The sequence below is a fragment of the Pristiophorus japonicus genome, chromosome 15 (assembly GCF_044704955.1).
Source record: "Pristiophorus japonicus isolate sPriJap1 chromosome 15, sPriJap1.hap1, whole genome shotgun sequence".
In the NCBI taxonomy this organism is placed as follows: Eukaryota; Metazoa; Chordata; class Chondrichthyes; family Pristiophoridae; genus Pristiophorus; species Pristiophorus japonicus.
In genome coordinates, this window is record NC_091991.1 from 60,988,952 (window position 1) to 61,010,626 (window position 21,675).

The 21,675-nt window shown below is 42.9% G+C and overlaps 1 protein-coding gene across 3 annotated transcripts in view; it reads right to left on the reverse strand.

Annotated features, from left to right (window-relative positions):
• LOC139280807 (ELKS/Rab6-interacting/CAST family member 1-like) overlaps positions 1 to 21,675 on the reverse strand; it is a 1,247,673-nt gene that overhangs the window by 185,038 nt on the left and 1,040,960 nt on the right. For 2 of the 3 annotated variants that reach the window (XM_070900522.1, XM_070900521.1), the window contains one exon: positions 9,920 to 10,021. In XM_070900522.1, coding sequence (XP_070756623.1) covers positions 9,920 to 10,021 — 102 coding nt within the window. Of the gene's footprint in view, positions 1 to 9,919; positions 10,022 to 21,675 lie in introns of those variants that run through there. The other variant, XM_070900523.1, reaches the window with a different exon arrangement.

The following is a 21,675-nucleotide window of genomic DNA, read 5'->3' on the forward strand; positions in this document are numbered from 1 at the left end:
TGGAATGGTCAGAGCTAAATTTTAGGGTACTAAGGCCCTCGCAATTTAATTATATCAAGGGAATACCCAAATTAATTGTCTCAATTCAAATTTACAAAAGTTAATAAGACAGATCACTTATTCAGAGTTTAAAGTGAAAGTTCTACTACTTCTCAGACTACAATACTGTCAACATCAGAAAGAGATTCTAGGAGCCTTCAAATCTCATCTTTAAAATGATTGAACAGAGTATAGGGTTGCTCTATAAAGTGAAACTAATGATTTTCTTTCTGGTCAGCCATGGTACTTTTTATATGTTAGACATATCACTAAGCTTAAAACCCCACTCCTTGTTTCGGCTGAATTTTGGGCGAACGCCACCCACAAGGCAGTCCCTGTGTTTTTACAACTAAACCCAGCTCTCTCCTATTCTAACCACAAATATCTGAATCTAATATTCTGCAACTCCAATAACGAAGTCAGATTTAGTAATGAAAACATCAGAAGTGTACAAACCTGACAATCCACACAGGAGTGCACACTCGATCCCTAAAGAACCCCCAGACAACATAAGTGCAGTTTGCCAATGGCTGAAAGCTAGGGAACTCCCCTCTAAGAATGTAGAGGGGTTCTACTCGAGCTTAACCAGCTAATGGCATACAATTTACACAGAAATTTCCCGCTACTTGCCTGCAAGGATTACCCTACCCATTATGGCACTGCCTTAAAGCTGAGTGGGAAGATCCCCAATGTCGAGTGACAGATCTACTTCTCTTATGTTCTACCAATGAACCAGACCAATCAATCAGCAGCCATGCCCTGGAGTAATATGGACGTCACAGAAAGTAACTTGTTTGCAATCTTCCATTGCCAAACATATCACCCTGAAGTTTACACCAAGGGAACCCAGCATACCCTCATCCCAAGGGACATAGTGATTTGTTGGTCATTAGATAGCTGACAAATTTAGATTTGAATTCCCATATGGTGCTTAGCAGATACCAGGAACTGCACGAGTGACGTAATGAGCAGCACAATTCACCAGAACACATGCAAGTCCATTGCCATCTTCAGTTCAAAGCATGGATACGCAGCATATTACATTGAAAACAAAGGTTCGTGGTCCATATCGGTACCAATGACAAAGGTAGAAAGAGGAATGAGGTCCTGCAGGCAGAGTTTAGGGAGCTAGGAGAGAGATTGAAAAGCAGGACCTCAAAGGTAGTAATCTCCGGGTTACTGCCGGTGCCACATGCTAGTGAGTACAGAAATTGGAGGATAGAGCAGATGAATGCGTGGCTGGAGAGCTGGTGCAGGCAGGAAGGCTTTAGATTTATGAGGCATTTGGGACCATTTCTGGGGGAGGTGGGACCTGTACAAGCCGGATGGATTGCACCTCAACAGAGCCAGGACAAGTATCCTTGTGGGAGGGTTTGCTAGTGCTGTTGGGGAGGGTTTAAACTAGCTTGGCAGGGGGATGGGTACCTGAGAATAGATAGAGTAGGGAGAGATGCAAAGCTGGAATTGGACAACAGAAAAGTAGAAAATGAATTTGGAAGTCAGAGGAAACAAGGGCTGGATCATAAGTAGGAACAGGAGTACGCCATTTGGCCCCTCGAGCCTGCTCCGCCATTCAATACGATCATGGCTGATCTGATCATGGGCTCAGCTCCACTTCCCTGCCTGTTCCCCATAACCCTTTACTCCTTTAACGCTCAAAAATCAGTCTATCTCCGCCTTAAATATATTCAATGACCCAGCCTCCATAGCTCTCTGGGGCAGAGCATTCCACAGATTTACAGCCCTCTGAGAGAAGAAATTCCTCCTCATCTCAGTTTTAAATGGGCGACCCCTTATTCTAAAACTATGCCCCCTAGTTCTAGATTCCCCTATGAGTGGAAACATCCTCTCTGCATCTACCTTGTCGAGTCCCCTCTTTTTCTCATATGTCTCAATAAGATCACCTCTCATTCTTTTGAACTCCAATGAGTACAGGCCCAACCTTTCTTCATAAGTCAACCCCTTCATCTCAGGAATCAACCGAGTAAACCTTCTCTGAACTGCCTCCTTAAATACAAAAAACAAAACTGTACGCAGTACTCTAGGTGTGGCCTCACCAATACCCTGTACAGTTGTAGCAGGAGTTCTCTGCTTTTATACTCCATCCCCCTTGCAATAAAGGCCAGCATTCCATTTGCCTTCTTGAATACTTGCTGTACCTGCATACTAACTTTTTGTGCCTCATGCACAAAGACCCCCAAGTTCCTCTGTTCTGCAGCAATTTGTATTTTTTCTCCATTTAAATAACAAAATAAACAAGGAGGGTTGGCACCACTAAATGGTATACTTCAACGCAAGGAGTATAGCAAATAAGGCATATTAGATGAGAGCACAGATAAACATTTGGGAGTATGATATTATAGCCATTACTGAGACATGGCTGAAAGAAGGACAGGTATGGCAGCTCAACATTCCTGGTTATAGGGTTTTCAGATGGGATAGAGAGGGGGGTAAAAAAGGAGGGGGGGGGGAGGGTTGCAGTATTAATTAAAGAAACAATTACTGGTGTGAGAAGGGATGATATGTTAGAGGGGTCATCAAACGAGGCCATATGGGTTGAATTGAAGAACAAAAAAGGGGCAATAACACTACTGGGAGCGTATTATAGACCCCCAAACAGACAGAGGGAGATAGAAAGACAAATATGTGGGCAAATTGCTGCGAAGTGCAAAAACTATAGAGCTGTAATTGTGGGGGATTTCAACTACCCTAATATTAACTGGGGAAAAAGCAGTGTGAATGGTACAGAGGGTGCGGAATTCCTAAAATGCATTCAGGAGAACTTCTTTAGCCAGTATGCAACAAGCCCAACAAGTGAGTGGCCGCTTCTGGACTTGGTTTTGGGGAATGAATAGGAGCAGGTAAATGAGGTATCAGTGAGAGAGCATTTTGGCGCTACTCATCATAATTCAGTAAGATTTAAGGGAGTTATGGAAAAGGATAAAGGTGAACCAGGAATAAAAGTTCTCAATTGGGGTAAAACCAATTTTGCTGAGCTGAGATAGGATTTGGCCAAGGTGGACTGGAAATGGTTACTTGATGGTAAATCAATGTCAGAGCAGTGGGAGACATTCAAGGAAGAGATCCTGAAGGTACAGAGTAAGTATGTACCCTTTTAAAAAAAGGGTGGGGCTAACAAATCTAGAACCCCCTGGATGTCAAGGGTAAGATAAAGAAAAAAAAGGGAAGCTTATGACAGATACCGAGAACTCAATACTGCAGAGACTCTAGAGGAGTATAAGAAGTGCAGGGGTACAATTAAAAAAGATATCAGGAAAGCAAAGAGAGAGCATGAAAGAATGTTGGCAAGTAAGATCAGGGAAAACCCAAAGATGTTTTATAAATACATTAAGAGCAAGAGGACAACTAGAGAAAGAGTGGGTCCTATTAGAGACCACAAAGGAAATCTGTGTGCGGAGGCAGAAGATGTGGGTCTGATGTTTAATGAATACTTTGCATCTGTTTTCACAAAAGAGAGGGGTGATGCAGACTTTGGAATGAGGGGGGAGGAGTGTGAAATATTAGACAAGATAAACATAGTGAGAGAGGATGTATTAAGGGGCTCAGCAACTTTGAAAGTGGATAAATCCTCAGGCCTAGATGAAATGTATCCAAGGATGTTAAGAGAAGCAAAAGAGGTAATAGCAGAGGCTCTGATCATCATTTTCCAGTCCTCTCTGGCTACAGGTGTGGTGCCAGAGGACTGGAGGACTGCTATTGTTGTACCTTTATTTAAAAATGGAGAAAGGTATAAACTGAGTAATTATAGGTTAGTCAGCCTAACCTGGGTGGGAAAATTATTGGAAAAAATCCTGAGGGACAGGATAAATGTTCATTTGGAAAGACATGGATTAATCAAGGACAGTCAGCATGGATTTGTTAAGAGAAAGTCATGTCTGACTAACTTGATTGAATTTTTCGAGGAGGTAACCAAGAGGGTCGACGAGGGCAGTGCGTATGATGTAGTGTATATGGATTTTAGCAAAGCTTTTGATAAGGTCCCACATGGCAGACTGGTCACGAAAGTAAAAGCCCATGGGAACCAGGGCAAAGTAGCAAGTTGGCTCCAAAATTGGCTCAGAGGCAGGAAGCAAAGGGTAATGTTTGATGGGCGTTTTTGTGACTGAAGGGCTGTATCCAGTGGGCTTCCGCAGGGCTCGGTGCTGAGTCCCTTGCTTTTTGTGGTATATATCAGTGACTTGGACTTGAATGTTGGGGGTGTGATTAAGAAGTTTGCAGATGTTACTAAAATAGGTTGTGTGGTTGATAATGAAGAAGAAAGCTGCGGATTGCAGAAAGATATCAATGTACTGGTCAGGTGGGCAGAACAGTGGCAAATTGAATTCAATCCGGATAAGTTTGAGATAATGCATTTGGGGATATCTAACAAGGCAAGGGAATACATAATAAATGGTACAACACTGAAAAGTGTAGAGGAACAAAATGACCTTGGAGTGCAGGTCTACAGATCCCTGACGGTAGCAGGCCAGGTAGATAAGGTGGTTAAGAAGGCATATGGAATACTTGCCTTTATTAGTCAAAGCATGGAATACAAGAGCAAGGAGGTTATGCTTGAACTGTTAGGCTGCAGCTGAAGTACTGTGTGCAGTTCTGGTCACCATATTATAGGAAAGATGTGCTTGCACTGGAAAGGGTGCAGAGGAGAGTTACAAGAATGTTGCCTGGACTGGAGAATTATGGCTATGAGGAAAGATTGGAGATGCTCGGTTTGTTTTCTTTGGAACAGAGGAGGCTGAGGGGAGACCTGATTGAGGTGTATAAAATTATGAGGGGTCTGGATAGAGTGGATAGGAAGGACCTACTTCCCTTAGCAGAGGGGTCAACAACAGGGGGCATAGATTTAAAGTAATTGGGGAGAGGTTTAGAGGAGATATATGGGGAATTTCTTCACCCAGAGGGTAGTGGGGGTTTGGAACTCACTGATTGAAAGGGTGGTAGAGGCAGAAAGCCTCACCACATTTAAAAAATACTTGGATGCGCACTTAAAGTGCCGTAACCAACAGGGCTACAGACCAAGAGCTGGAAAGTGGAATTAGGCTGGATAGCTCTTGGTCGGCCATTGTGGACACGATAGGCCAAAATGGCCTCCTTCCATGCTGTAAATTTCTATGATTCCATGGTCAAATCCATCCAGTTTGAAATTTGGTGACAAATTTTCTCATCAATCTCCTTCTCACTGTTTGGAGCTCGATAACAACTCCCAACAGTGGAACAGTTCACCCTCTGTTCCTCAACTCAAGCAAAACAGATTCAGTCCCAGAATTATTTAGTATATCCTTTCTATTTAGAACTGTAACATCATCCTTAATCAATACTGTCACACACCCTCCTCTCTTTCCTTCTCTATCATTCCTGAATACTTGGTAACCAGGAATATTAAGAACCCATTCCTGGCCTTGTTTCAGCCATGTCTCTGTTAATGCAACCACTTCATAATCCCATGAAGCAATTTGTGCCTGCAGTTCACCAACGTTGTTAGTTACAGTATTGGCATTGGCATACAAGCAATTTAATACCTCCTTCATAACATTTGCTATTTTTTTCAATTTGGTCCCTGCATTTTTGGGGATAATTCTAATTCTACTGCTGCTGATATCTCTATTCTCTGATCTCATTTCTGCTATTTTCTGGTTCCCCTCTTCCTGTTATTTAATCTTGAAGTGAATAGTGCATATGGTGTCAGTTTTACCTTACTGGCTAAGGCTAGAAGACAGCAGAAAATATAGAATATTGCTCCTCTACCTGGACAGCTGCTGTCATATTTAACAAATAACTGACCCACCTGTACATTTTATCTTCATGCAACATATCTGCAGAACTCCCTTTATGCCATCCTAGTCTTACGGAAACTTCTGAGCTAGCACTATTACCTTCCATCACAATACTGTAAATTGGGAAACTTTCACTTTCAAAGACATTTCACTGCATTCGTGAATTGAATTCAGTGTAAATTTAAACTCACTGCATTTAACATGAGTATATCTTAGCAAAATTAATATTGCATAGAAGTGCTAGGAGCCTTAGTCTGTGTGAAATACTCTGAGGTAATACTTCTTGATTGAGAGGGAATAAAACAAAAGCAAAAAGGAAGAGAGCTTTATGACATATTGGAGCAATGGGTAAGGGAATGCCCCTGTGATTCCCAACACCTTGAAATCGTGACCTCTGCATCACTGATGCTAAAATTAGTCACAGTTTGGGGTAAAGTCACCAATGGATGGAAAGAGATGGCCCTTACTCATTTATAAATAAAAACAAGTAGCAAAATAATTAGTCCTTTTTAAAAACAGCCAATACTGTGCACTGACACAAGTAGACTCCTAGTATTCATTCCTTCCCCGGGCCAAACCTGTTTGTGCTTTGATAAGATTAGGATAAATTTAACTGGATTTCATTTGGAGATCGGTGTTTTTGGTTGTTGTGCACAACACTGTCACTTTATACAGGCTACTCAGGAACAACATCAATATAGCTTAACTAACAATAATATTTCGTAGGCAATATTTCAGGGAGAACATATACATCTTCATTGGTGCACTGTAGAACATTAAATAATTATATTAATATGCTGGGCAATTCCTGCTTTGGATGCTAGAATTCCTAATGACAATGACCCTTTCAAGATGCAGACAGAATCTAACACAATTTAAGTCAACGAATGTTCCACTTATTAAAACAAATATAATCAAGAACATGGAAACTAGCTCTTAAAAAGTGTCAGATAGTTTGGGATTGGATTCAAAGTGATGGCTCATGACACACCTCCAAATGCCATAGTCACTATGAAGGTGAAGTGTCTAGACGTTCAGAGGGTAAAAATGGAACCCCCAAAAATTCACAAAAACCTAGTTCTTCTACAAAAATGAGGAAATTCTTAAATGAAAAAGCATTGATTTTAAGAGCAGACCAAGTCATTTCTGGTTTCTGGATTGAAACCTGAAATAAAAATTGAAAATCAGAAGGTATCAGCTTTGGTACAAACCATAAATGAGGATGTTGCCAGGACTGGAGAATTTTAGTTATGTGGAAAGATAGGCTGGGACTATTTTCTTTGGAACAGAGGAGATGGAAGAGAAACTTCATTGAGGCATAAAAAATTATGAGGAGCCTAGATAGTGTGGAGAGGAAGAACAATTTCCCTTAGCAGAGAAGTTAATAACCAGGGGCATAGATTTAAAGTAATTGGTAGAAGGATTAGAGGGGCGTTGAGGAGAACTGTTTTTACCCAGAGGGTGGTAGGGGTCTGCAACTCACTGCCTGAAAGGGTGGTAGAGGCAGAAACCCTCACTGCATTTAAAAAGTATTTGGATGTGCACTTAAAGTGCCATGACCTAGAGGGCTGCAGACCAAGAGCTGGAAAGTGGGATTAGGCTGGATAGCTCTTTTTCGGTCCGCACAGACACGGTGGGCCGAATGGCCTCCTTCTGTGCTGTAAATTTCTATGGTTCTATAAAGCAAAACAGAATAAAATTATGACAGGAAAATCAGACAGATTGAAAGTGCAGACTAAGTCTTTCAGAGTTTATTTTAGGCACGGTTGTTGGGCCATTGGTTCTTCAAAATGAGGTTTTTAGCCAGCTCAGACACCATATCATTTCTCCTTTTTGTGCTTCTTTCTGCATTGTGTTGTTTTTAATTTAAAAAGTTATTATTCATATTTTTATGCAATTTTGGAGCAATGATATTGATCATTCCAACCATCCTCCATCATTTTGAACTTAACCTCAATTACTGTGGGCTCATCTGTTAAACAAGCCTTCTTTGGGAACCATCTCTTGCAATCTCCATGTGGTACGTGGGACACACCAAAATATTACACATTTTTAAAAATTCTATTGGGAAAGGTATAGATCCATGAGGGTATCAATCCAATTTAGGCAGAAAAACTATGCTTCCAATTCCTGAAATCTAACTTGCATTTTTTGTAGTTACCAATTTCAAAGCATGATGACAATCTCTAATTAATATTAGCCCAGCATTACTTTTCTGCGAACACCATCAGAAATCTGTCAAAGAGTGATTATTTTGCAATAGCACAGGACACCTCTAAGGTTAAAGAGCGCAAAAGAAAAAAGAAAATCAAAACAAATATCAGAAAATTGTGTTTAATTGATGCCAAATTTAGGTCTTAAAAGCCTCTGGATTGTAGGAGAAATGGAAAACTGAGGGAGGCAAGCAGGTCTATAGTTTTGATGACAGGGTAAAGAATGAGTAAGAGCATCAGAGAGTGCAACAAGTCTTGATGACGAGGGGAAGGGAGAAAGCTTGTAAGACAATACGTTTTCAAATGTGCAAATGAGCCTTGTTTATCTGCTTGGACTATGTTTACCACAGGTATGTAGTTCAACAATTTAGTTTGCGGGATATCATTATACAAAAATGGAAGCCTGTCCTGCACAAAAGACTATTTGTAGAGTGTAATAAAGTAAAGTGCAAAAAAGATAAAGAAAATGGTTGGGTAAAGGCTGAGAAAATGTGCTTGGTACACCCTTTAACATTCCGACATGTGATCCCAGCAATCAGTCCAATTGTTGCTTCTTTCTCTGTCATGCTACATGGAAAGCAGGATTAAATATAAACAATCAGCAGCTAATAAATGGAAACACATGGCACTTGCTTGAACTGGAAAAAATGGGCATCAGGGAAACCATTTACTGGTTAGGAATAGCGTATATAAACACTGGAACCCAACCATGACCTTAACAGGAGCCACAACCAGAAGCTATAGTATTGGAGCAGTCTAGAGGGAAAAAGCTCGGGCCACATTCAGCGTCATTTACAAAGACCAAAGTACTTGCATACTGTCAATGTGCTGGCTTTCCCTAGGTATGTTTTCAAGAGGTTTGCTGAGGTTTCATGGCAGAGTCCATGTACTCAAAAACACTGAAGTGCATCAAACATATTTAGGACAACAAACCAGCTGTAATGTGGGTTTGAATGGATTTTAATAATGCACCATATAAGTTGTTGGCACTGATTAGTAAGGTGGGTTTTTAACAGGAGGTTTATCTATTCTGTTTATGAACTTTTTTTTTACAATTTCAACTTGAATTATAACAATCACAAAGTTAAATTTAAAAAAGTAGCTGTTACTAAGGAGCCTGCAGCCGTTGAAAAAAAAACAATTATCCTTTTGAATACAAGCCGGTTATTGCAACAGTATAACTAGCGAGTTTCTGGTGTGGGTAATTATTCATACACATAGACACACAGCCCTCCCGCTGGGTTTGGTTGCTAAATCACAGCTAATCTCATGTCCAAAAGAGATCTGAAAATAATTATGAATTTGGTTTTATTTCTATTATTGTGATCCACTCTAGCATGTGTTACGAATGCATTTATGTCGAGGATATGGATTTGGTGGGGTTCTCGGAAGAACTCATTTGTGCTTAATCCTTCCATGTGCGCTCAGACTTGTGCCAACAAATGAACTGATTGCAATCTGGGTCTGCTTTGGGCAAAACAAGTGGGTCTAGTTTCACACAGGTGCTGTGCCAAACTGGATCAAAGGGCATCCATTTTACTGGCCTCGTAAATCTAGACTGCCATTGCTGCTCAAATGTAAGGTAAGGGAATCATATGACAATGTCCTCATGCACATAAGTTACAAACATAACCAGTACAATGATTTTTGCAATACTAAGAGATACTCCCCTTCTGTGGTGCAGGTTTGCAGCCCTTCACATTGCTCCTGGTGTTAAGTCACTCAACTCCAACCTTGACCCAGGTCTGTTGGAGAGGATATCCCAAAAATATAGCTTTTCACTTGCTGATGTGTCTGAGAGAAGTGTTAATGGTGCTATATAAACCCTAATCATTAACTGTACAATTCCCAGTTAGAAGAAAACATGATTCTCACCTGTTCTGGGGAGGGTTTATGGTTCGTCTGCTCTGAATGTGCCGAGGATTTCAGGTGGTCCTCCTCGTAATTATCTGCCATCAGCTTCATTCTGTTCTGGGTCTGTAAAAAGGAAACAAAGATATTCATATCCATTTGGTTAGCATCCTCCAATGATACATTCTTGTACTCCTGTTAAATGAATAATTTAGTAATGTTCTGCCCAGTTTTGCAGTTTGGAGGGGCAGGGGAGAGAAGAGATGATGGACAAGAAATGTTGTTGAACCTGCTGCCACAAAATCCACATCAAATGTGTTTTTTAAGTCTCCTTTATTGGACACTGGTTGTGGCAACGTTCTGCTCAGGGACAGTGGCCAGGTCCTGCATGTGCGTCACTGCGCCTTCTCATTGCTGACTGTTTCTGGCCTGTCCAAGAATGTTGATATCAAGACCCATTCAAAATGGTAGTGGTGGGACCGTAGTGGTAAGTGTTAGTTTTTATTTTGGTGTCATTGGTAAATGGGGCAGTAAAGAAACCAAAACTGTGGCCATAGTCTCTTTGCTCCTATATAAATAAGGTTCACAATTTTGAGGTTAGGCAGTAGATAGGCTGTTCCATATGCCACTCACTCCAACAATGTCCTATAATAGTAAGGGGAGAACTGTAAAAGCAAGCATTATAAATGCAATTCCACTATTTGGAAGCAGCCATCGAGGTTGTAATGGATTTAGACAATATAACTGCTCCAGTAAAGACAAATAAGGTGTGGACATACACAGCTTTTCTTCCCCTAGCAACACAACCCAAAATATCAGGGTTTATCAGTTTCATACAACAGATTGGAAGCCTCAACCCATGAGCATCTGTTAGATAACACTTCATTAAAACTCAGCAATCCATTTGGCTGTCTGGCGGAGGCCTTGATTCTCAGAATGTTGTTTTTTTTTTAAATGGGAATTAGCTGGCATATGCTCAGATCCATTTCAAATAAGATAGCAACAGGCGCTTTGGGCATTAGGATCAAGACTTGAACCAATAATAATGGCTGCAATGCATAAAGGCAAAATTGCCAAATGCTTTAATCAGTTCTCTATCCTCTATTCCAGTACAGAGCAATTCTCAAATCAAAAATACAGCAAAGCAGTTCTTTCCCAAGCTGTCCTGCCAGTGGGTGGTTGGAGTGATCTTGTTTAAGATTTATTAAAACCACTTTGAATGCATGTTCATCTTCCAAATGGGAACATTAACCATTCTGGGCTGTATGCTTCATATAGATCCAGGTTATTAAGCTCACATGCTACAGCCTGTTGACTAATCTGTTCATGCCCACCTTGAAGTCATTATAAAAGATCCAACTGTACACAACACAAATGCAAAAAAAGATAATCCCTTAATGACTGTTATTACTGCAGTTCCTACATACAGGTACATTCACTATTCTGCAGCCTTGATACTATGGAAGCTCATTTCTGAAGTATTTTTCTAGCTAAACTGATAATAATGTCCCAAATGAAATTGTGGTACATTTGGGTGCCAAGGAGTAAATAACAGGGGTGTGTTTCCCTACAGACTGGAGCTCACATTATAGGCTTAAATGGATATCATACCAATTTCCAGTTTTGAGTGTTGAAGCACGAATGTACTGCATCACTTCATATTTTTGCATTGTACTTTTTAAAAATATGTATGGCTATTTTACATGCAATATCTAATAACTGGCAGAATGAGTTTTCTGCAAATAGACGCTAAACTCTCACAGTTTAGGAGTGTCCGACAAAAGATGGATTTCTTTTTAAATTAAAATGTTTTTAAAAATGTTTTCTTTGTCCCTTTTTCTTTCTTTCCCTCTCTTTATTTCTCTTTCTGTACCTGATTTGAATTTGAATTCACCACTTAAAACTTCATTGTTCAGATCATATACTGCTCATTTAAGAATCATTCAATCTGATTGGTTAAGGAGATACACAATTGCTTGTCCTGCTCACTTACGTCCAGGTGCCCTGTAGTGGGTAGCGTGACGTTTCCACCTTGTACTTCCAGCAACTTTCCACACAAAAATATTGACATTAAATGGGTATGGGCAAGTCTAACCAGTGGCGGGTGCTGGTCATTGACCAGATACAGGAATTTTCGGGCCATTATTCTTCAAACATTCTCAAGTCAAGAAAACTATGATCGCTCGCAACACGGCTAATGTAGAGGCCTAAAAAGCAGGTGCCACGCTCATTGTCAACATAAGTGGTAATAACTGAAGGCTTTTAGACTTAAAAATTTTACATTCTGGCACGCCAAATTCATGTCAACTGCCACATACATGGTAAGTTTTGTTATTAATGGGTGCAAATGGGACTGGATTTTCACATTTTTGTTCAATTGAGTGCAATTTCGACAGACGTGGGTTTGAGATAAATGCAAGGTATTCAATGGACTTGACAATAGTAATTCAATCATGCCACATGGTCAAGTGAGTAAATTTGAGTTTTATAAAATTGAATAAAAAATTAAATGAAATGTGAAACATAATGTCAACTCTACTGTGGTATTTTGTGCCATGGCCAATATCACATCTGCTGGGGCATAAATGTTTCCCAACAGTCAATATGAAAGCTGCAAAACAGAATTTTCACAGCATGCTGCTCCTGAGCCTGCCTAAAAACTCTTAAGAGCACACAAAAACACACTACACTATACCACATGGCATGAACTAGTGTTTGTTTTTGATATATAAATACTTTATCATAGGCAAAAAAGTCCGTTTTTCATCCCCTAATCAAGCTGTTTTGGCTGAACAGATGCTTTATCAAACCAGGTCTTGACTACAACTCCGTTGCAAACAAACTGGAGACAAAAAGTTCATCAGAAAACAAATGTAGCTCTAAGTGGATTTACCGCGAAAATAAAAGTTAAAAGCTGCTCTTTTAAATGAGGTAATTCAAGTGGCTCAACAGCAAATCAATGTTCCAACATCTTCCTGTAAGATCTATATTTGTTTTAACCATGTGGATAAATCTTATGGATTTGAAAAGGTATTTGATAAGAATTCCATTATTGTCTGCTGTGAAAGGCAGATAAATTTAGGAAGCTGTGTGGCACACAGCAAAATGCCATGTTCATAATAACTTATAATAATAACTTTTATTTATATAGCGCCTTTAACGTAGTAAAACGTCCCAAGGTGCTTCACAACAGTGTTACAAGGCAAAACAGATAAATTTGACACCGAGCCACAAAAGAAGAAATTAAGGCGGATGACCAAAAGCTTGGTTAAAGAGGTAGGTTTTAGGAACATCTTAAAGGAGGAAAGAGAGGTAGAGAGGCGAAGAGGTTTAGGGAGGGAATTCTCGAGCTTAGGGCTCAAACAGCTGAAGGCACGGCCACCGATGGTTGAGCAGTTATAGTGAGAGATGTTCAAGATGGCAGAATTTGAGGAGTGCAGACATCTTGTGGGGTTGTGAGGCTGAAAAAGATTACAGAGATAGGGAGGGGTAAGGCCATGGAGTGATTTGTAAACAAGGATGAGAATTTTGAAATCGAGGCGTTGTTTAACCAGGAACCAATGTAGGTCAGAAAGCACAAGGGTGATGGGTGATCGTGACGGTGTGAGTTAGGACACGGGCTGGCTGCTGAGTTTTGGATGACCTCAAGTTTACGTAGTGTAGAATGTGGGAGACCAGTCAGGAGTGAATTTCAGTCATCAAGTCCAGAGGTATCAAAGGCATGAATGAGGGTTTCAGCAGCAGAAGACGGAGGGGGGCAATGTTATGGAGGTGGAAAAAGGCAGTTTTAGTTATGCCACAGATATGTGACTGGAAACTCACTTCAGGGTCAACTATGACACCTAAGTTGCGAACAGTCTTGTTCACCCTCAGATTGATGCTAGGGAGAGGGATGGAATCAGTGGTTAGGGAATGCAGTTTGCGGCAGGAACCAAAGATAATGGCTTCGGTCTTCCCAATATTTAATTGGAGAAAATTTCTGCTCATCCAATACTGGATTGTCCGACAATTTAGATATCAAGCAGGGGTCGAGAGAAGTGGTGGAGAGGTAGAGCTGGGTGTAGTCAGTGTACATGTGGAAACTGATTCCATGTTTTCGGACGATATCGCCAAGGGGCAGCATATAGATGAGAAATAGAAGAGGGCCAAGGACAGATCCTTGGGGTACCAGAGGTAACGATGCGGGAGTAGGAAGAGAAGCCATTGCAGGAGATATACTGGTTACGATTAGAAAGATAAGAATGGAATCTTCCATTTCTTTTATAAACGTGCAATCCTCGAATGCTGCAGTGTATGAGTAGGAATATGCAGGTGAATGTAAGTGTTGCAAATGAAGAGCTAGGATTAGCAATCTGAAGTGGGCAGGTGTCACTCCCTGCTCCCACATATGCCACAGCATTGTTATAATTCTTTGCTGTCCAAATCTCACAGAACTGAATAAAGCAAAAAGATCATTGAACAAGTGCCAGGTTTTACTGTGGAACAGCTGGAGAGAGTTTAAAAAAGGTGCAGTAACTTATTTTTCATGACTGATGCTCTCTCACCTCATTGGTTCTCAAATTAGCTTTTTTTGTATTATGAGTCATGCCCTTGCCAAAAAAGTGGACTGCACACAATCCTTAGCAAAATGATAGAAATATTTATGAGACAGGGTGGAAAGAAGCAAACTGTTTCCAGTAATTAAGGGATCAAGAATGAGGGGCCATAGATACAAGATTAAATGTAAGAGATTTAGAATAGAGAGCAGGAGAAACTTATTCACACACAATTGTAAGGGTGTTGTAAGGCAGAAACTATATCAACATTCAAGATTAGATTGCATAGGTGCATGAAGGAAAGGGGTTCAAGGGATATGGGAACAGGGAGGATAAATGGAATTAGAACTATTTGCTTGCATGGAGGGTAAACACCGACACATACTGGTTGGGCAAAATGATCTGTTTCTGTGTTGTAAGTTCAATATATTTCTATGACTTTCTCTCTGTGCAGGATACAGCAAGCCTATGTTCAACACAACTATCCTGTATGGGGAATTGAAGATGTGTACCCATTTTTAACCAGTGCATGATATGCAGATTTTTAAAAATTCATTCATGGGCTGTGGGTGTTGCTGGCAAGGCCAGCATTTATTGCCCAACCCTATTTGCCCTCGAATGTGGAGGTGAATTGCTTTCTGGAACCGCTGCAGTCAGTGTGGTGAAGGTACTCCCACAGTGCTATTAGGGAGGGAATGCCAGAATTTTTTACGCAGCAAAGATGAAGGAATGGCAATATATTTCCAAGTCAGGATGGTGTGTGACTTGGAGGGGAACTTGCAGGTGGTTGTCATGTATTCAACTGTCATTGTAACCCATGTATAAACTGACCTAAGTTGTACACCGTGTGAACACTGACCACTAGGTGGAGAACTTGTGGGAGACACTCCTAACCTGGACTTTCAGGTACAAAAGGGGAAGTTCTACCCACCTACTTCACTTCAGTGCTGGTTAATAAAGGTTACTGGTCACAGAGTGACCTTCTCTCAAGTATGGGCCTCGTGTGCATTTGTACTGTATAGTAAGGACATATTATTGGCGACGAGAAACTAGGATTTAAACCACACGAGCATGGCCAGAAGCAGCACAGACAAGAGGTACTGTGTTGGTGATGATTGGGACGATTTTATTGAGAGACTACAGCAAAGTTTTGTCACTAAGGAATGGCTAGGACAGGATTCAGCCAACCAACGCAGGGCTCATCTCCTGACGGTTTGTGGATCCAGAACGTACTCCCTGATGAAGGACCTTCTAGTGACAGAGAAGCCGGCGGACAAGACTTTTGAAGAGCTCAGTAAGTTGGTCAGGGAACACTTTAAACCAGCGAGCAGCATGCACATGGCGAGACACCAGTTTTACACACACCGGCGGCGAGAAGGGCAAAGCGTTCCAGACTTCGTGGCAGATCTCCGGTGACTGGTAAGTTCCCAGATGCATGCAGTGTGGAGATGCTGCGAGACTTTTTTATTGAGGGCATCGGACACGCTGGGGTTTTCAGGAAACTGATTGAGACCAAAGACTTGGTCCTGGAAACGGCAGCTTTGATGGCCCAGACATTTATCTCAGGGGAGGAAGAGACCAGAATGATGTTTCACAAAAATCTTGTTTTAAATGCAGCAAATGGACAGGGAGTCAACATTGTCAACCCGGCACAGAGTTCTCCAGGCAGACAGGGACAATCGGACATGCTCGAGCATGTAGTCGAACGCAAAGGGGGAATTCAACATAGACAATGGCTAGCTGAACAGCAATTCATGCCATCGCAATGGACAATGCGGCCAGTAATGGGGCCATCAACACCTGTTAATGGCGCGCTTAAGGACAGTTACAGAGACAGTCAGAGACAATCGACTGGCAATGGATCTTTTGTTTCCAACAACGGCTCATGTTGGAGGTGTGGAGGCAAACATACAGCCAGAGCTTGCAGGTGTCAGCAATATACCTGCAGAAACTGCAACGTCAGCGGTCACTTGGCGCGTATGTGCAAGAAGCCTGCAGCCAGGTTGACGTACGAGGAGAACGGGCCCGATGTAAGCCCTACGAGGCCAAATGGACACTGGGGGAAAATCGCTGGAAGCTGAAGTTCAGCGAGTTCATGTGGAGCACATATACAGTTCATAGACCAGGACGCCACCGATAATGATGAAAGTGCTCCTCAATGGCATCCCAGTATCAATGGAGCTAGACGTGGGGGCCAGCCAGTCCCTGATGAGTATCAAACAGTTCAACAAGTTGTGGGCGTCCAAGGCCAGGAGGCCAAAATTAGTGACGATTGACGCACAGCTACGGACATATACAAAGGAGATCATTCCGGTGCTAGGCAGCGCAACGGCAGTCATGACCCACAAAAATTCGGAGAACAGGTTGCCACTCTGGATTGTCCCGGGGGACGGTCCCGCACTACTGGGAAGGAGTTGGCTTGCTGTCATAAACTGGAAATGGGGCGATGTCAATGCAATTTCCTCTGTGGAGCGAATATCATGCTCACAGGTCCTGGACAAATTTGACTGACTATTTCAACCCGGCATTGGCACTTTCATGGGGACCAAGGTAGTGATTCACATAAATCCGGACGCCAGGCCAGTACACCACAAGGCCAGAGCGGTGCCGTACGTGATGCGCGAAAAGATAGAATGCGAATTGGACTGCCTGCCGAGGGAAGGCATCATCTCGCCAGTCGAATTCAGTGACTGGGCAAGCCCGATTGTGCCGGTGCTCAAGGTGGATGGGTCAGTCAGGATATGTGGCGATTACAAGGCCACCATCAATCGCGTGTCACTCCAAGACCAGTACCCGCTACCGAGAGCGGAGGACCTCCTTGCGATGCTATTAGGTGGCAAACTTTTTTCAAAATTGGACCTGACCTCAGCTTACATGACCCAGGAGCTGGTGAGTGAGTCGAAGAAGTTGACCACCATCACAACACACAAGGGGTTGTTTCAGTACAACAGATGTCCGTTTGGGATTTGCTCGGCCGCCGTAATCTTTCAACGAAACATGGAAAGCCTCCTCAAGTTGATTCCAAGGTGGTTTTTCAAGACGACATCCTCATCACGGGTTGCGATACTGAAGAACACCCCCACAACCTGGAGAAGGTGCTACTCGGACTGGACCGGGTAGGGCTGCGACTGAAAAAGGCGAAGTGCGTCTTCCTAGCTCCAGAGATAGAATTCCTGGGGAGGAGGGTAGCAGCAGATCACAAACTCCTAACATCCCTTTTGGCCGACAACAAGGCCATAAATGCAAATGCGTCAGCCCGCATACAGAGGTGGCCACTCACGTTAGCCGCCTATGGCTATACTATTCGGCACAGAAAACTGCGCCGATGCACTCAGCAGGCTCCCACTAGCCACCACCGAGGATGCTGTTGAGATGGTCATGGCTGTTGAAGCTTTCGAAAGCGAAGGCTCACCCGTGACAGCCCGTCAGATCAAAGTCTGGACAAATAGAGACCCGCTACTGTCTTTAGTCAAGAAATGTGTCCTGAATGGGGACTAGGCAGCCACGTATGGGGCATGCCCTGAGGAATTTAAACCATTTCACATGCGCAAGGCTGAACTCTCGATTCAGGCCGATTGCCTACTATGGGGAAGCCGAGTAGTGATGCCCCAAATGGGCAGAGAGATGTTCATCCGAGAACTCCACAATGAGCACCCGGGCATTGTCATGATGAAGGCAATTGCCAGGTCACACGTTTGGTGGCCAGGGATAGATGCAGACCTGGAACTTTGTGTTCGCAGGTGCAATACGTGCGCCCAGCTGGGCAATGCGAGCAGGGAAGCCCCCCATAGCCCCAGGTCCTGGCCCGCCAAGCCATGGTCACGCATCCATGTAGACTATGCAGGTCCTTTCATGGGAAAAATGTTTTTGGTTGTCATAGACGCCTACTCCAAATGGATCGAGTGTGACATTCTCAATTCAAGCACATCCTCTGCCACGGTAGAAAATCTACGGACAATGTTCACCGCCCATGGTCTGCCGGACGTCTTGGTCAGCGACAATGGCCCGTGCTTTACAAGCATTGAATTCTAGGACTTCATGGCAGGAAATGGTATCAACCATGTCAGAACGGCACTGTTCAAGCCGGCCTCAAACGGCCAGGCGGAACGAATAGTGCAGATAATCAAACAGGGGATGCTCAGAATCCTAGGGGGTTCCCTACAAAGCCGCTTATCACACCTCCTGTTGGCCAATACATCCCGACCACACTCGCTCACAGGGGTTCCACCCGCAGAGCTGCAAATGAAAAGGACGCTCAAAACCAGGTTATCCCTTATACACCCCACCATGAAAGAAATTGTTGAGAGCAGGCGCCAGTCACAATGTGACTACCATGACGAGAATGCGAGGGCGCTATGTATTGATGTCAATGACCCTGTCTTTGTCCTCAACTATACTGCAGGACCCAAATGGCTCGCAGGCACTGTGATTGCTAAAGAGGGGAACAGGATTCTGTTAGTTAAACTTACAAATGGACAAATCTGCCGCAAACACGTGGATCAAACAAAAAGGAGGTTCAACAACCCCATGGAAGAAGCAGAGGAAGAACACGATGTAGAGTTCACTCCACCACAGGTGACCGAACACTGGAACCAAGTGGAGGAGAGCCCCAGTCACTGTGGGCAGCCCGGACAGGCCTGAGGCACCGCAAACAGCAGACACTCAGGCCAGCGCCCAACAACCGGAGCCCCAACTCAGGCGCTCTACAAGGGAGCGTAAACCACCAAAGAGACTCAACCTGTGATTCCAATAAGACTTTGGGGGTGGGGGGGGGGGGGGGGGAGGTGATGTCATGTATTCAACTGTCATTGTAACCCATGTATAAACTGACCTAAGTTGTACACAGGATGAACACTGACCACTAGGTGGTGAACTTGTGGGAGACACTCCTAACCTGGACTTTCAGGTAAAAAAGGGGAAGCTCCACCCACCTACTTCACTTCAGTGCTGGTGAATAAAGGTTACTGGTCACAGAGTGACCTTCTCTCAAGTATGGGCCTCATGTGCATTTGTACTGTATAGTAAGGACATATTAGTGGTGGTGTACTCATCCACCTGCTGCCTTTGTCCTTCTAGGTGGTAGAGATTGCGGGTTTGGGAGGTGCTGTTGAAGGAGCCTTGGTGAGTTGCTGCAGTGCATCTTTTAGATGGTAAACACTGCAGCCACGGTGCACTGGTGGTGGACGGAGTGAATGTTTAAGGTGGTGGATGGGGTGCCAATCAAGCCAGCTGCTTTGTACTGGATGGTGTCAAGCTTCTTGAGTGTTGTTGGAGCTGCACTCATCCAGCCAGCGGATAGTATTCCGTCACACTCCTGACTTGTGCCTTGTAGATGGTAGAAAGGCTTTGGGGAGTCAGGAGGGGAGTCACTTGCTGCTGATTACCCAGCCTCTGAACTGCTCTTGTAACCACATTTATGTGACTGATCCAGTTAAGTTTTTGGTCAATGGTGACCCCCAAAATGTTGATGGCGGGGGATTTGACGATGGTAATGCCGTTGAATGTCAAAGGGTGGTGGTTAGACTCTTGCTTGTTGAAGATATTCATTGTCTGGAACTTATGTGGCGCGAATGTTACTTGCCACTTATTATAGCCCAAGCTCGAATGTTGGCCAGGTCTTGTTGCATGCGGGCACGGATTGCTTCTGAGGAGTTGCAAATGGAACTAAACACTGTGCAATCAGCAGTGAACATCCCCACTTCTGACCGTATGATGGAGGGAAGTTATTGCTGAAGCAGCTAAAGATGGTTGGGCCGAGGACACTGCCCCGAGAAACTCCTGCAGCAAAGAATCTCCAGTGTAATCATCCTTTCTTAAAAAGCAACAATTAAAATGTATGCTACTCAATGGAATCCAGAGATTTTATAGTTTGAGGTTTTATATAGAATCTTTGACAAAAAATTACTTCAAGATGGATTGAAATTGGTCAAGGGAAAAAAGGCAAAAAACAACGAATAATCTTGAAATTGCAGTCGGAGGCTTCCTGCAGGAGAATGCCTCCGATCTGCAAGAAAAGTACGCACCTACCTGGTGCCTCCGTATCTTCGGACTCTTGCAGTCCTGGACTGGCAGGCATAGGCCTGAGTAAAGGCCCACGTATCCCAGGGGCGTATACAGTTCGCAAGCAACCCTGGGATCATGTGGGCCGGCCCAGCTATCAAAAAGTGGATTCCCATTATACTTAAGGAGATTTCATGTGCGTACGGAATCCCCATAAATATAATAGGAGTGACACAAGAAACACACTTTCACACAACTTAAAGATAAATCACATGTTTAAAATGAATTAAAATACAATTTAATCAAACATTTAAAACAAGTTTCATTTTTTGAAAAATAAATTAAGCATTTTTAAAGGGGCCAAAATAATCTCAACTAATTTTAAAGGTTTTTAGATTGTTTAAAATGATTGAAAAAAAACCCTTACATGGGTAACAGAAGGTGCTACGTATGCTTTTACCAGGCGTAATAGTTTCATGTACATTCGCTGGGCAAATAGCCCAACTCTCCGCCGGCAATTGTCCATTTCCTACGCATGCGGATGATCTGGCAAGCTGAAACTTGCGGGGGGGGTGGGGGGGAAACGGGACGACACTTTACGACGGTGCACGCTGTGCGTATGTAGTCGTAGGCCCCATAAAATCCTAGCCAATCATTTGAAAATACCCCCATGCTGAAAACCCCAGTTAACATCAATAGGAATTTAACCAAATTTATTTTTGTACTGAAAGTGATGCTGGCCATCTTTAGTACCAAAAAAGCACAAGAGCCTCTTAATGACAGTGCCTGTCTGTGTTCATGTCCGTACAGTATGTGTCGCAGTATCTTGTTTTAACCAGATGCAAATTTTAATGGATTTAGTGGCAGAGGACACAAAGAAAATGGAAAGTCTCAGTTCATTGATGATGTGAAATGAGCTATGAAGATTTTTGGTGGGCTACCACATTTGATAAACTCCTGGGCTACCCAGTTATCTATGAACAAGACAAAATGTATATTGACAATGTCAGCTGTGGCTCAGTGGGTAGCACTCTCGCTTCTGAGTCAGAAGGTTGTAGGTTGATAGATAACTGGGTAGCCCAGGGAGCACTGCACTGTCAGAGGTGGTGTCTTTCGGATGAGACATTAAACCCAGACCCCGTCTGCTCTCTGAAGTGAATGTAAAAGATCCGCTGGCACTATTTCGAAGAAAAGCAGGGGAGTTATCCTAGGTGTCCTGGCCAATATTTAACCCTCAATCAACAT